At 54.8% G+C, this 14,349-nt stretch overlaps 2 protein-coding genes across 2 annotated transcripts; both read left to right on the forward strand.

Moving 5' to 3' along the window:
- The first annotated feature begins 9,027 nt into the window (after nucleotides 1–9,027).
- On the forward strand, nucleotides 9,028–10,896 carry B0H18DRAFT_1053808 (uncharacterized protein). Its single transcript, XM_048031014.1, has 4 exons — nucleotides 9,028–9,504; nucleotides 9,561–9,696; nucleotides 9,761–10,451; nucleotides 10,512–10,896. The coding sequence occupies exons 1-4, from the start codon at nucleotides 9,135–9,137 to the stop codon at nucleotides 10,791–10,793; spliced, it is 1,479 nt and encodes a 492-aa protein (XP_047885461.1). The 5' UTR covers nucleotides 9,028–9,134; the 3' UTR covers nucleotides 10,794–10,896.
- A 58-nt stretch (nucleotides 10,897–10,954) lies between these two features.
- On the forward strand, nucleotides 10,955–14,228 carry B0H18DRAFT_1053811 (UPF0187-domain-containing protein). The gene is made up of 9 exons (XM_048031015.1): nucleotides 10,955–11,359; nucleotides 12,063–12,798; nucleotides 12,851–12,934; nucleotides 12,990–13,044; nucleotides 13,101–13,182; nucleotides 13,236–13,341; nucleotides 13,394–13,439; nucleotides 13,496–13,524; nucleotides 13,579–14,228. Exons 1-9 carry the CDS (start codon nucleotides 11,157–11,159, stop codon nucleotides 13,780–13,782), a joined length of 1,545 nt encoding a protein of 514 aa, XP_047885462.1. The 5' UTR covers nucleotides 10,955–11,156; the 3' UTR covers nucleotides 13,783–14,228.
- The last annotated feature ends 121 nt before the right edge of the window (nucleotides 14,229–14,349 follow it).

The raw sequence follows: 14,349 nt of genomic DNA on the forward strand, positions 1-14,349 counted from the left end.
CGTCTGTCGAAACCCTCCTCCTACCTCGAGGCTTAGCCCTCGTCTTCGAACAGTCTTCGACATCTTCGAAGCTCTCCCACGTCGTTCGGAGTCTTGTCCGTCCTCCTCCTTCTTACCTAGACCACTGTACAGTCCCCCGTACATCTCATAGACGCAGAGGCCTCGCATACCACTGCTCGACCTCACGGTTGGGTTTTTGTGTGGCTTTTGTGTTCTTTTCGGTCGCGTCAGCGTCGTTTCACCGTCGCTCGCTGCCGTTTGCGCGCTGTCGGTTCAACGTTAGGGTCAGCTCCTCATGGACATATTTCATGTGTCGGTGCCTGCCTGCATAGCGGCGCAGTTCGCTGGTGCCTCGGCGACGCTCGTGTCGTGGGTTCCGTACGAGATGTTTAAGGTTCGTGCGGGATCTTGTGTTCCTTACCTGGAGGACCGCGTCTTGTGTCGGTTGCATCTGTTCCCGAAAGGAACTAGGGGCTCCGCTAATTTAACGGGGGTGCGATCTCCGCGGCGTCAGTTTCGCGCTGTTTGATCGGGGTCTTGAAAGCGCGTCGTGTGTTCTGTTGTGTGGTTTGAGGCGATAGTCTCCACGATCTGGCTTGGCTGGTGACAGTGTTCGGTGGTGTGTTTGCTTATGTCGTCTCGCTCATGTTGCCGGCGGTTTTTTCATCGTTATTGTGGCGATACTTCAGGTCCCATGAGGTTGGAAGCCGTCGGTGTTTATTCAGGGAGTAATACGTACGGGAGCAGTTTGCCCAGTGATGCTCTGATTGCTGACTTCCTTATTCGCGACAGGGTGTGGAGCATGCAAGTGTCAGAAGCCTGTCAGGGCCTGTCATTGATCGTTTGATGTGTGGGTGAATTTGCGTGACGGATCGTTCGGGGGCAGTACGGTACATCAACCTGTTTTGATCAATTTCTATACTAGGGCATTTACACGTGCGCCCGACTTTCCGAGCCCACCGTGCAGTGTCGGGCGGGGTAGGAGTGCGCAAGAGGAGGTGTCGCAAGTCCTCATCCGCGGCAGCTTTAGGGGGTGTCTTCGTCTGAGTCGAATTCGTACGGGCTGTCAGGGCTGTTGCATAGGATGGGGTCGTGTGCAAAAAGGCGGTGGGGCGGGGGAGAGTGCGGGAGGTGGGCATATAATTGGGAGTGGATGCGGCTTTCCTCGCGCTGACGCGACCGAAAAGAACACAAAAGCCACACAAAAACCCAACCGTGAGGTCGAGCAGTGGTATGCGAGGCCTCTGCGTCTATGAGATGTACGGGGGACTGTACAGTGGTCTAGGTAAGAAGGAGGAGGACGGACAAGACTCCGAACGACGTGGGAGAACTTCGAAGATGTCGAAGACTGTTCGAAGACGAGGGCTAAGCCTCGAAGGTAGGAGAGAGGGTTTCGACAGACGTGTCGAACGAACGGTGACAAGGAAGGCGAGCGACGGCAGGAGAAGAAGTGTAGAGCCTCTCGGGGCAACTACGAGCTGGCGAACGTACTGACGAACTGACTGACTGACTTCGAACGTACTGACTGACTGGCGAACTTGCTGACTTTCGAACGTACTGACTGGCTGACGAACCTCGCCGGTGCGAGGTGAGATTGAGAGGGTAAGGGGGTCTCTGAGATTTGGAGGGAACCAGTCCCAGAGTATATACAGGGAAACACGGCTATTACCACTACGGAGCTCCGACGGCCCCAAACATCCGGCTATGGCTTCTAACACGTGACAACTGCTCTCGGGCTCGCTAACCAGTGGTCCGAAGGCCGACCGGCTATCACATGACGCCGGAAACCGAGACCACTCGTCGAGGATGTGAGACGACCTGCAAGGACTCACTGGACATCCTGTAGCATCCTATGGTCTCGCATGAGATCTTCTAACACCGTAGCACGTCTTCTAACATGTTCGAGTGTCTTCTAACACATAGTGTATCTTCGAGTGACCTGCGTACTCTGGGGTCGTCTAGATAGGTGGGTAGGTGCTCCTATAGCGTCACTGAGGTGCCGGAAGGTCGCGGATAGTCTTCCAAGGTGAGCCAGGGTTGGCTACGAACTTCGAAATCTTCGAACAGTTGTAGTGGATCTTCTAAGAGCTTTGGAGCATTGTAGAGGCCTAGATTGCGTTTTCGGGGCTTAGATAGCCTAGAGGCGTATCATCTCCCCCTTACTGAAATCCTGACCGTCCTCGGTCAGCGGGTATAGCCAATGAAGGGTGCTTGTTCCGTAGAGGACCTCCGGGGTCGGTAGAATGTGAAGGATGGTTGAAATTGGAGGTAGGACGTGAACTAAGCATTGCTTGGGTGGTATCATTGCCCCTATGGCGGGAACAGCTCGTCTAGCACCGTAGAAGACCCTAGCTGTCTTCGTACAAAACACTGTCTGCATCCAGCTTGTCAAATGCATCTTCGAAGTGTTCGGAGGCTCCTAGGGACATCGTAGACTCCTTCTCCTTCTCTCTAGCCAGCGGTACACTGTGACGTGTGTGGCTGCGTGATTGAATGACCAATGGGCCGTGATAGCGAGGTCTCGTCTTCGCATTGGGTGACTGCCTGACTGACATGTTCGGAGCTTGCTCTAGGTCGTCTCGAAGGAAGTCGAGGTCCCTGACTGTCTCGTAACGCTCAGGCTCGACCCCGAGGTGCAGCGGGCATCTTTGCAAGGTATTCACTCTACGAACGATTAGGTTTGTTGGGTCTGGGGCCATGTCGGGTGGTAGGACTAGGTACGTGTCTTCGAACGTTCGGAGTTGTTGTTCATGCACTCCACGTCGATCCCATGGCCATAGATTGTCTCCAAAAGCGAAAAACAGTGCAGCAGTGACGAACAGCACCACACACATGTAGAAGACTCTCGACACGTGTTTGGGTGGACCTGCTGGTTGCGAGAGCAATAGGGTATGTTCGACGTCTTCGAGGTGTGGGTCTAGCTTTCGAGGCCTGTCTGGTGATGGTACTACCAAGTGGTCGTGGTGATCCTCCCCTTACTGAAATTGTGACCGTCCTCGGTCAGCGCAGAGATAGATACAAGAGATGGGTGGGGCGGGGAGGGAAGCATGGGCTGCTCGTCATGCTCGGGCAACATAGTAGCCAGTGGAGGTGACAGGCCATCCATCGTAGGAGTGTTCGAAGATTTTGGCGGTAGCACAGCGCACGGTAACTTCGAAGACGTAGGAGCAGAGTCTGGCAACATCGAAGGAGTGGGGGTAGACATCATAGGAGGATCCAAAGGTGTCGTAGTTGCAGAAAGATAGTCCGAACTTTTCGGAGCGTAAGCATAAGCATCCAATGATTTCGGAGGCATAGTAGGAAGGTCGGAAGGTTCCGGAGATGGGAGGGGACAGTTCGACGATTCTAGAAATGGCATAAGAGGCTTCGAAGATTTCGTAGACCTGGGATGGTGGTCTGACAATCTCAGAGATGTAGCTCGAAAGTTCGAAGATTCTTGAGACGTAGGAGCTTGGTGTTGCAATTCTGAAGGGATAGAAGGGGTGTCAAACGTCGTAGGAGTGTTCAAGGATTCCATCAGCGTAGAGAGATTGTTCGAAGACATCTGTTGATAGTCCGAAAATCTCGGAGACATGGCTTGACCGTTCGAAGATTTCGGAGACGTAGGGGCATGATCTGGCCATTTCGGAGAGATAGGCGGAGTGTCCAATGTCGTAGGAGCACTCGAAGATTCCGTCAACGTGGGGAGATCACCGTTCAAAGGCTTCAAAGACATAGGTCGATAGTCCGAACATTTCGGAGGTGCAGGTTGGTCATCTGACAATCTCGGAGACGTAGGTCGACTGTCCGAAGATTTCGAAGATGTAGGTCGTATGTCTGAAGACTTCGAAGACGTAGGAGTCTCTTCTAACGTAAGGCTGCCCTCCGGAAGGTCCCCTAACACGGTGACAGCTGGGGAAGTGTCTTCGATCATAAGGCTGTAGTTCGAAAGTGGTTCCATAGCTGCAGTGTTTGTAGACGCCTGGTTCGTCTTGCGCTCCGCCGTCCGAGGCGTCAGTGCTGCCCAGTATCGGTCGCGAAGGTACGAAGGCAATTTTCGAAGCTCCTCAGATGTCAATGGTACACACGGAGTGTTCGATGAGGACTCGACAGCCAGTTCGGCAAGCTGGGGCGGGGGCTGTGCTATAAAGAAGCTGGCTCGGCTCTGTCGCTTCGTGGGAGATGCTTCGAAATTTCGAGGGCTCGCTTCGAACTTCGTAGGGGTCGCTTCGAAACGTTGGGTGGGAGGGGGTGCGTAGGTCATGTCTCGAACATTTGCAGATGGGAAAGCGGGACTCTCGGTGTTGATGGTAGGTCGGACGACTGGCGCAGGCGCTGGGGTACTTGGTCTCGTCTTCGAACATGGCAGGCGGTTTGGGGCTCGCTCCGAAAACTTCGAACACGTCATGGGTAGTAGTGGTTGATCAGCCAGGTGGGTGTTCGAGCATAGGGGATGCTTCTCGATGACAACTCGGTCGACAACGGTCTGCTTACGCTGTTCCCGAGCATAGATCTCCGTCAACCATGATAGCTGGGCGTCCATGCAGGCTAGCATCTCTCCAATGTCGAGGGCATGCGTAGGGATAGGCGGACTCTCGACTGCTTCATAGAGCAACTGTGTGGCTGTAGCACCTTGCATAGCACTGCCTGAACCACTCGAAGACGACGAACTGAGTCCTAACTTGTTCGAACGACGTGCATGTTCGTAGATAGCGTCTCGGAGGGTCTCGCTGTCTCGGCGACTCATGAAGCGGTTGTCGAACGAGACGATCTTGCCATCGGGGTTCCGTCGACACAGGCCCTTCTTCCTGTCTTCTTCGAACATCTCGCAGTCTCCGATCCAACATCCCGAACGTCCGCAATAGAAGCACCGAGGGCCGTCATGACTGTTCGAGAATTTGGGTGACCGGCTGTGAGACTGCTGGGCCTCGAGGGTCTTGATCAGCGTCTGTAGCAATGGTAGGAGGTCTTCGGACTTCGTGGTCACAGGTGGGGATGGCAGGATAGATGCAGCGGGTGTGGTCGTAGGCATAGGGGGACTAGCTTGCCGAAAGGTCGAAGCTGGTGTAGGACCATCTAACACCCACTGTGCTGACTCGTAGATCTCTGTGAACGTCCAGGGCTTCCTTCGAGAGCGGTCAGGGTTCCGCATGAACAGGCGCTGCTCGATGGGACCCCAGAGCGTATTCGGAAAGCCTTGCTGGAACTTCCGATCTTGTTCGAGTGTCGAAAGCGAACCTCGAGTGATCAGGTACTCCGAAATCATGTAGAAGTCGCGGTAGTAGGCAGCGAGGTGGAGGGCATTGGTCATCCCGAGTTCTATGCGATCATGGACGACCGTGTCGAGATCAGTGAGCGAGTACTTGTGCTCGTCATCAGCTCCAGGATAGAGTGCTCGTAGGGCGGTCACGAACTCCTCGTAGGGCTTCGTAGCATCCTTGAATGTTGGCTGCATCATCCATAGGTCGGAGACGCGGATAGGAGGGTAGCGAACTGCCCATGACTTCTTGTCGGAGTCATCGGTAACTCGGCATCGTGCGAAGTGTGTTTCAAGGTCTTGGAAAAAGCGGTTGAATGAGAAAGGTTCTGACTCGTCGAAGACAGGTGCAGTGGAGTGTCCGCGTGCAGGCATTGAAGCCGCCTTCGAGGCTGGTGCTCCTGTGTCGGCCATATTTGGACTCAGCTTCGAAGTGTTAGAAGGAGTTGGCGAAGCGATAGAAGGGATTGTTGAAATGTTCGAAGGTATTGTCGAAGTGTTCGAAGGGTTAGGGGTGTCGACGGTCGAAGTCCGTCGCAGCGCGGACTGCTCTGGTCCTGGAGGGACTGACGACACTCTACGACTGGTGGGTATGGGTAGACGTGAGGTGGAAGATCCTCTACGCGTGGTGACTGTGGCTGAGGTGGGTTCCTCTCCTTCGAGAGGTGGTGATGGTGTTAGAAGCGGTAGAGGGGATCCGAAGACTAGTGCCTCTAAGTCGTCTGCAAGCAAGAGTCTTCGAGCACGTCTGGAATGGGATGGAGTAGTAGGTACTTGGTCTCGAACGGAGCGTTCCTGATCGTCGTGATCGGGGACAAGCTCGACGTGTTCGGACGAAGAGGGGATAGTCGAAGGTCCTGGTAGAGGGTTGCTATGCCTGCGAAAGGCGGCGGCGGATCCGGGACCTAGACGACTGTCGATAGCGAGTGCGAGAAGAGGACTTTCGTAGTCTCGGTAGTCTTCAGGGTTGACGTCGAAGTTCCGACGCGGCGGAATCTTGCTCTATATCCCCCTCGCGGTGGGCTCCAAGATGACGCGACCGAAAAGAACACAAAAGCCACACAAAAACCCAACCGTGAGGTCGAGCAGTGGTATGCGAGGCCTCTGCGTCTATGAGATGTACGGGGGACTGTACAGTGGTCTAGGTAAGAAGGAGGAGGACGGACAAGACTCCGAACGACGTGGGAGAACTTCGAAGATGTCGAAGACTGTTCGAAGACGAGGGCTAAGCCTCGAAGGTAGGAGAGAGGGTTTCGACAGACGTGTCGAACGAACGGTGACAAGGAAGGCGAGCGACGGCAGGAGAAGAAGTGTAGAGCCTCTCGGGGCAACTACGAGCTGGCGAACGTACTGACGAACTGACTGACTGACTTCGAACGTACTGACTGACTGGCGAACTTGCTGACTTTCGAACGTACTGACTGGCTGACGAACCTCGCCGGTGCGAGGTGAGATTGAGAGGGTAAGGGGGTCTCTGAGATTTGGAGGGAACCAGTCCCAGAGTATATACAGGGAAACACGGCTATTACCACTACGGAGCTCCGACGGCCCCAAACATCCGGCTATGGCTTCTAACACGTGACAACTGCTCTCGGGCTCGCTAACCAGTGGTCCGAAGGCCGACCGGCTATCACATGACGCCGGAAACCGAGACCACTCGTCGAGGATGTGAGACGACCTGCAAGGACTCACTGGACATCCTGTAGCATCCTATGGTCTCGCATGAGATCTTCTAACACCGTAGCACGTCTTCTAACATGTTCGAGTGTCTTCTAACACATAGTGTATCTTCGAGTGACCTGCGTACTCTGGGGTCGTCTAGATAGGTGGGTAGGTGCTCCTATAGCGTCACTGAGGTGCCGGAAGGTCGCGGATAGTCTTCCAAGGTGAGCCAGGGTTGGCTACGAACTTCGAAATCTTCGAACAGTTGTAGTGGATCTTCTAAGAGCTTTGGAGCATTGTAGAGGCCTAGATTGCGTTTTCGGGGCTTAGATAGCCTAGAGGCGTATCAGCGCGTGAGCCTGGACCATGAGGTCGGGACACGGATAGCGCATGCCACGGGACTTCCCGCAAGAAGCCACGTGATCCAATGACGTTGGATGTCCGTCGCGTTCTCGACTCGGCCTATGCCGGTCCGTAGATTTCCGACGACGAGAATGATGGGCAATCCTCGTTCGACGTGACAGGTCGGGCGCTCATCCACTATCCACGTTAGGACCATTCCGTTCCTCTCTGGGGTTCCCTCCACTCGGATCGTGACTGCGTTGGACTCAGGCATTGGGAGTCGCAGGGTGGGTAGAGACGGGGGGAGCGGCGTGGAAGGTGAGAGTGCGCGGAATTTCAACTCAGAGGTTGACCATGCTTTGAATTGACGGGGCTTGGTCATAGGTGTTTCCCGGCGATGCTGGTGCCTCAGCTGGGGTGCTGCAGTCTGTGGGGTGGTGGACGGTATAACACCTTCGTTTAATGTCAACAGGGCAGGTGAGATCTGTTTTATACGGCAAGGAGGGCAGGCGTTTACTTTGTGGAAGGTCCTGACGCCAGTTACGGCATCTGATACGATTTGAACGGCTTTAACGTAATTATTCTTGGGGAGGGATTCAGAACATAGGGAGTGTGGGGGCGCAGCTGGTCCTTATAGGCCAGTAGAAAGAGGGTGTCATCTGTTGCTTTGGAATGTCACTTCATTGTTTCGGGCGTCCACTTCCGTCAGATTTCGACATAAGTTATTGCTGTGGCCCTTTTGTTTGGGAGTGTTTTAACGGTGTGGCGGCGTTCGGGAAGGCGGCTCAGTTCGTGATTTATGAGTCACCCGGAGATGCGCTGCTCCGGTTCGTTTGCAGGCGTCTCCCGGGGTGGCTAAGCGCCCTTGCACGTCGGGTGGGACTCCGTGGTCGTCGTCGGCAGTGCTTGGGGTGACTAGCTCGGTCATGGGCATATTTATTCACTCTACCGGTGTTTCCGGTGTTTCTCAGGTAGGTCTGAGTGAGGTCAGGTTGGTTTGGCCCCGTTCGGGGATGGATTGAGCTCCGTTTCTTTGGATGGAGCTTCATCCTGGCTGCACCGCTGAGCGCGGTGAACAGTCCTTATAGCGCATGTTGGTTTCATCCCAGAGGGATTACTTACCCCCGGACCACGAGAAGGTCTGCGCAGGGCTCGTCGACAGCAACGAGTCCCTCCCGGGGGGACTACGAAAATGTTAAGCTTCACAAAACTGCAACTAGTTATATAAGTAATTAAATGTAAGCATGTAAGCTACCTACTTATCGGTGCATGCCAGCGTCTAAGTAACTTGGCTCGAACCAACACATCACTTCAGCTTTCCGCTCACATCGAGTGTTTCATGTACCACAGAATTCTGAGCCAGATTCCAAGCCAGACTTACGCTTTTTACAACGTTCTTCCGTCTGTAACTCAGGCATCACTCTGATCAAGTTGGATACGCGCGAACTGAGACGTACGTATACTCAAGATCAGTTGAAGTCAAGTTGAAGTAGCTTCAAACAGTACAGTACGGGGTAATATACACTCTATTCGAGGCAAATCTGAGCAAGTCTCACGTACACGGTAGATGCAGTCAGCGCCGCGGGCACTTACATAGCGATCCGTGAGGCCGAGTACACCGCCTTCATCAGTGTGCGCGCGAGTATCCTATCCGAGCCGGGGTGCACCAGAGTTTTACTCACATTGGGCACAGACTTGCTACGCCCGTCGACGCCTGCTTGTGACCGACTGGTACGTGCTCAATCGCTATTGACAATGATAGCCGCTGATTGCAAGGGTATAAGTCAGCGAGGCCGGGTGACAATCGACGTGTTCCAAACACCCCACTCCCACTCCTGGCGCTCTACTTCGAAACTGGTGTTCACCTCACCGACAGACGAATAGACTATCCACAATGCCAACAGAACAATACGTATCTCATCTGCCTCCCGAGCTTTGGGTCAAGATCGTCGAGAGCCTACCGCTTGACGCCGCCCGCACTTGTCTATCAGTAAACAAGCTCTTTCACGACGTCGCCCTCTCCACTGTCTTCGCGCGCATCGCGCTCGGCCTCGGCACGCTTGAGGCGCATGATCTTGCGCCGGAGGGCTTTCCTCACATCCGCGCATCCTTGCGTCTTGTAGAGGAAAGGCGGACGCGCCGCTCACTGGAGATCCTCGAGCGCATAGCGAGCGACCTGGCGTTTGGACGGGTCGTGAAGTCGTTGCAGGTTCAAGCATGCAATGCGGATGATGTAAGTGAGGCGGCAGTCGCGGTGCAGATCGGTAGGTCTTACGGAAGGTATCCGTACGGGCAGCAGTAATAACCCGGCGTATGATAGATCGCCTACTTGCTGCCATTCCCTCCCTCAAGAATCTCCGTGTGTTCCAGTGGCATTGGTCCTGCCCGAGACCGACTGAGAACATAGTCCAGAAACTGGCAGAGTCATGTCCTCTGTTGGAGCAATTCGAGGCGCCGTACGTAGCAGTCGCTTTACGTTGCGACATTTGCTCTTACAGCGCGTTCGCATTCCGTCGACAGACTCTTCTCGTGGCCAAGTCTCCCTGTACAGCTGCTCCGGAGCGTCAGGTCGATCCGCACCACAGTGGGCCGCGATGACCGCGATGAGCTCTTCAACATGGCGGATCCCGCGCCCGTGCTAGAATCTCTGTGGGAGAAGATGCAGTGCCCTCTTCCTGGCGTGGACGGCGTCGAATCGTGTCTTCTCGATAACATAACTGATCTGGAGTTGCTCTTTGAAGATGCATATGCGCCGAGGGACCTCCAAAACATCGTGCGCAAGGTTCCATGTTTGGAGTCGCTTACCATGGTGCCACTGCAATCCATGGATGACGAGCCGCAGGAAGAGATGTATGGCGCATTACAGGTGCTGCCGCTCAACCTGCCGTCCTTCGATTCCCTCGCGATCGGACCTGAGGACGAGCGTATGACGCCGCCGCAGATCGACGCGCTGTGCAGCTTCCTGAAGGGCAGACCCCGGCTGCGCAGATTTGTGACGAAGTGCAACCTCAATGCTGCAGCCGCGGAGCCGCTTTTCGAGGCGTTGGCCACTCTGGAGAATCTGGAGGTGCTTGGGCTGTTTCTTGCGTGTGATGCCACGCCGACAAAGGATTGGATACACCGTCTTGTGGACCGCCTCCCTACCAGCCTGACTGCCCTTGCCCTGGACTTTGATCGCGGGTTTGCGAACAAGGAGACGTTCGCCGAGTTGGTGGGTGTTCAATTTCTACTGCAACTCTCGCAAGACCTGACGTGCTCGCCCGTCTCACAGTGGGCCCGGCTGCCCGCGCTCGAGTTTGTGGACGTCCAGGTGCACGGTGCGGCGGTCCTTACGCCGAACCAGTTCATCCGTGGTGCCCGTAACCTGCGAATCGTATCCTTCCAAGACCGTTTCTATGATGTGGAGAGGCACGATGGCGAGCTGCGTGTGGTGATGCCACCGTGGCCCTCGAAAAAGGTGCACTTCCGAATGGTAGAAGACTTCGGGTGCGCGGATTGGGAGTGGTTGATGCGACAGTACACGTTCTTCGACTACATGCCGGCGCATTTCTGAGACCTTGAACACTGCCTTTGTGCCATCTCAGAAAGCTGCAGTCTGTAACTTACCGTAATCAGATTTGAAGCTGATCCCGGCGGGGAAAGGCCTGGACCCGAACAGCGTGCTCGTTCGTCTTGGCGACTGACCTGACCTGGCAGGGGCCAAACCGGAAACACTTGGCGAGTGGCAGACTGATGCGCCCGCTCCGCGCTCGCTGCGGAGCGGTTACCATGAGGGGCTCAGATCATGATCTGAGGGCATAAGTAACGTCCTCTCCAAGGGTCCATCAGTGATCATAGAATCCCGTCTTCTTCTTTCTTTTCTTTCTTTGCAATTGCTTTTTAGCCTGCTACGGTGCCGCTGCTCATCGTCGCCAGGATGGAGCAAACCCTCATGAACGCCGTCGATCCCTTCTCGCACGTCTCGGGAGGATTCTGGTCTCAGCTCATCAACGCGGTCACTGCTACTGCTGTTATCCGCTGCTGGCCGCTCCTACTGTTCTTCACTGGCTGGGCAACCGCAATCTCGGTCATCTGCCGCTTCGTACACAATATTGGCATTTCGAGCACGCTGTTGACTGTGTGAGTGGTTACCTTAGACCTGCTTTCTCGGGGTGGAGGTGTGGGGAAGGAAGGTGGTGTGGGAGTCAAGCGTAACGCGAGGTTCACGGTGTGTCCACTGCGTCCACGACGTATGATGTATACCCGTCTCATGCACGCATGAAAACTACTGTCGCCACTTGCAAGGTCTGCGGCAGCGGACAGGACCTTCGCGGATTGACTAGGACTTCCGAAATGAAGGGGGCGGGCGGCAGTTTGGCAGCAACGTGCGCCTGTCTGGTCCTGTCAGCCGGGGTCAAATTCCTGGCACTGGAAGCCGTTGGCGTTGTCTGTGTCCGCGATCGTCTGCGTTCATTGCCCCACAAACGAGTGAGGGACTCGCAGGAAATAACCTTTCACAGGTTTCATCTTGCATGGGCTGTCTCGCGATCGCGCAGGCGCCTATGAAGCGCTGCTTTAATGCGCCCAAAGCTTTCAATTTCAGTGGCATGATTGAGGCGGCGACGAAGGCTTTTGTTGGCGTGGACGTGTCCGAATCTTCACAAATCGTCTGCGTATGTGCGTTGACATACCAGGAAGGGGGCTAATGACCGATATGTGTGGTCAAATTGTGACAGGAGTAGAGCAGCTGCTGTGCATCCTTCACATCGGTCGACGATGCATCACACTTTCTTGCACTGCCTATGCATCCTGTGATCAGTGACTAATTATTGCTATTATCTAGCATCGGTACCGTCCTCGGTTTCGTCGTATCGTACCGGACCACTTCCAGTTTCGAACGATACAATGAAGGCCGAAGGCTCTGGTCGCAAATTGTGCTCGCCAGCCGGACATTCTCCCGGACGATCTGGTTCCACGTCCCGGAAGTGATGCCTGTCGCGGCGAACGACCAGTCTACGCTCGAGCAACGCAAGGAGCGCGTGCTCATCGAGAAGAAGACCGCGATCAACCTTATTGAGGCGTTCGCCGTCGCAGTGAAGCACTACCTGCGCGGCGAGGAGGGCGTGTACTACGTCGACCTTTACCATCTCGTCAAGTTCCTGCCTTCGTACGCATTGCCCGCGGGTCTGCCTTCTAACATCGACCTCGTGGATACGATGAGCGCTCAGAGCGCCCATGGCGATGGGACCACACGCCCTCGCAGGCCGTCAGATGTGCGGTCCGCCCGCAGCATGCAGTCCCCAACGAGTCCCATATCGACAGCCCCGCCGATGCCCATCGTGGGCGAGGGCCAACTTCCCCTCCCGGCGACGTCCCCCCGGCGTACGACGTTTGCGAATGGCTTGAAGCCTTCTATGGAGAGGGATCGTGGTGACAAGGACGAGAAGACGTCGACGATGAACGGAGTTGACGAAGGCTTCCTGTTGCCGGCGCGGATCCCGCCCCGGTATCACCTCCTGGACCTTTGGCCTCTATCGTTGATCGTGCATCTACTCGCTAAGAGAGGCAAGGATGTCAAGGTATGTGTTTTAGCTTGGGATTATGGTGATATACTCACATGGAATCATACAGGGAAGGACTGCTGCGCGCATCCGTGCCAAGTTGCGGAGCAAGACTGTTACCCACAATCTCCCACTCGAGGTCTCGTTCTACATGGTCAGAATTCCTCCTCGTATACGTCTGAACACGAGCTGATTAGTTGTGCCACCAGAGCTCGTACGTAGCGGCACTTCAGTCTCGCAAAGTTGTTGACCCGCCCACGGCCAGTATGTGTCTTGCGTTGTTCTGTATGCATGATAGGAGCTGACCGGTTCCACTCCAGCTGCCCTTATCGCATCCTTGAACCAGCTCGTGGACGCGCTTACTGGTCTAGAGCGTATTCTCACTACGCCCATCCCGTTCTCGTGAGTTGCCTGTCTCATCTTAGATCGACCGAACCTTGACATGCTGTTCGCAGGTATCGTGTTCATCTGTGGACGGTCACGCTCCTCTACAACTTCTTCCTTCCCTTCCAGATCTGGGATACACTGGGCTGGCTCACGATCCCCGCCACTGCGTTGCTAGTGCGTCTCGCTTGCGAACTCAACCCTTTCACTGTTGCTGATATTCGTGCAGAGCTTCATCTTCTTTGGCTTCCTCGTGGCTGGTGAGGAGATCGAGAGTAAGTCGAGTCCCGAATGTACACACCTCACGTTGACTCATAACCACCACCCATAGACCCGTTCGGTTATGACAAGAACGACCTGGTACGTTGTCTCAACAACCGACATTGCATATCATGACTGATCTGCGCCCTCCAGAACATGGACCACTTCACGCACAACATCATCCGCAGCGAGCTCCACGCGTTGACTGCACAGCCCATACCCGACCCATCTATCTGGGTGTTCTCGCCCTACAACGACATGGTCGTCGGCTCCAAGGAGTCCGAGCGCGTCTCACCCGACGAGTGGATGCAGCGCGGCCTCCCGCGCTTCCAGATGGCGCTCTCTGAGAGCATTTAGGATGTCCCCAATCGTAAATGTCTGCTATGTTGCCACATAGCATCTGGTGACCGACAGTGGGATAGTAGGTATTGTTTGTCTGTTTGTCTGTCTTGGCTGTTGTAGATGTCGGACAGGGCTAGCATTACCAACACGCATGGCTTTCACTCGCATCGGGTAGACGCATGTTTCCACTCTCCTCACTGTCTCTTTGTCATAAAATATTGCATTGCTTTCCTCGCTTCACATACATTAACCCCCTCCCCCGCATTATCTTGTCATTCACGCATCGCACACGTCGCATAGCATATTCCGACATTCACGTATTTATGATAGATGTTCGAGCTTTAGTATATTCTCGGAGCGGCTGGCTGCATGGACTGTCTTTACGTTTACGGAGGGCGGTCTGGCTACTGTTGCTTTCGTCATGTGGATATTATGTTGCAATAGCATTTGTTGTTGCATGATGTGGGGCCGTCGTGCCACGTATGGTGCATTAGGATGCATCTTGTGAAACTGTCTTCCGTTTCGTGGGGCTGTCGAACTTTGTGGTTGGCCACGGTGCAGGTGGACGAACGGCGTACCGAC

The sequence above is a fragment of the Fomitopsis serialis genome (assembly GCF_022376445.1).
Source record: "Fomitopsis serialis strain Sig1Antser10 chromosome Unknown B0H18scaffold_236, whole genome shotgun sequence".
In the NCBI taxonomy this organism is placed as follows: Eukaryota; Fungi; Basidiomycota; class Agaricomycetes; order Polyporales; family Fomitopsidaceae; genus Fomitopsis; species Fomitopsis serialis.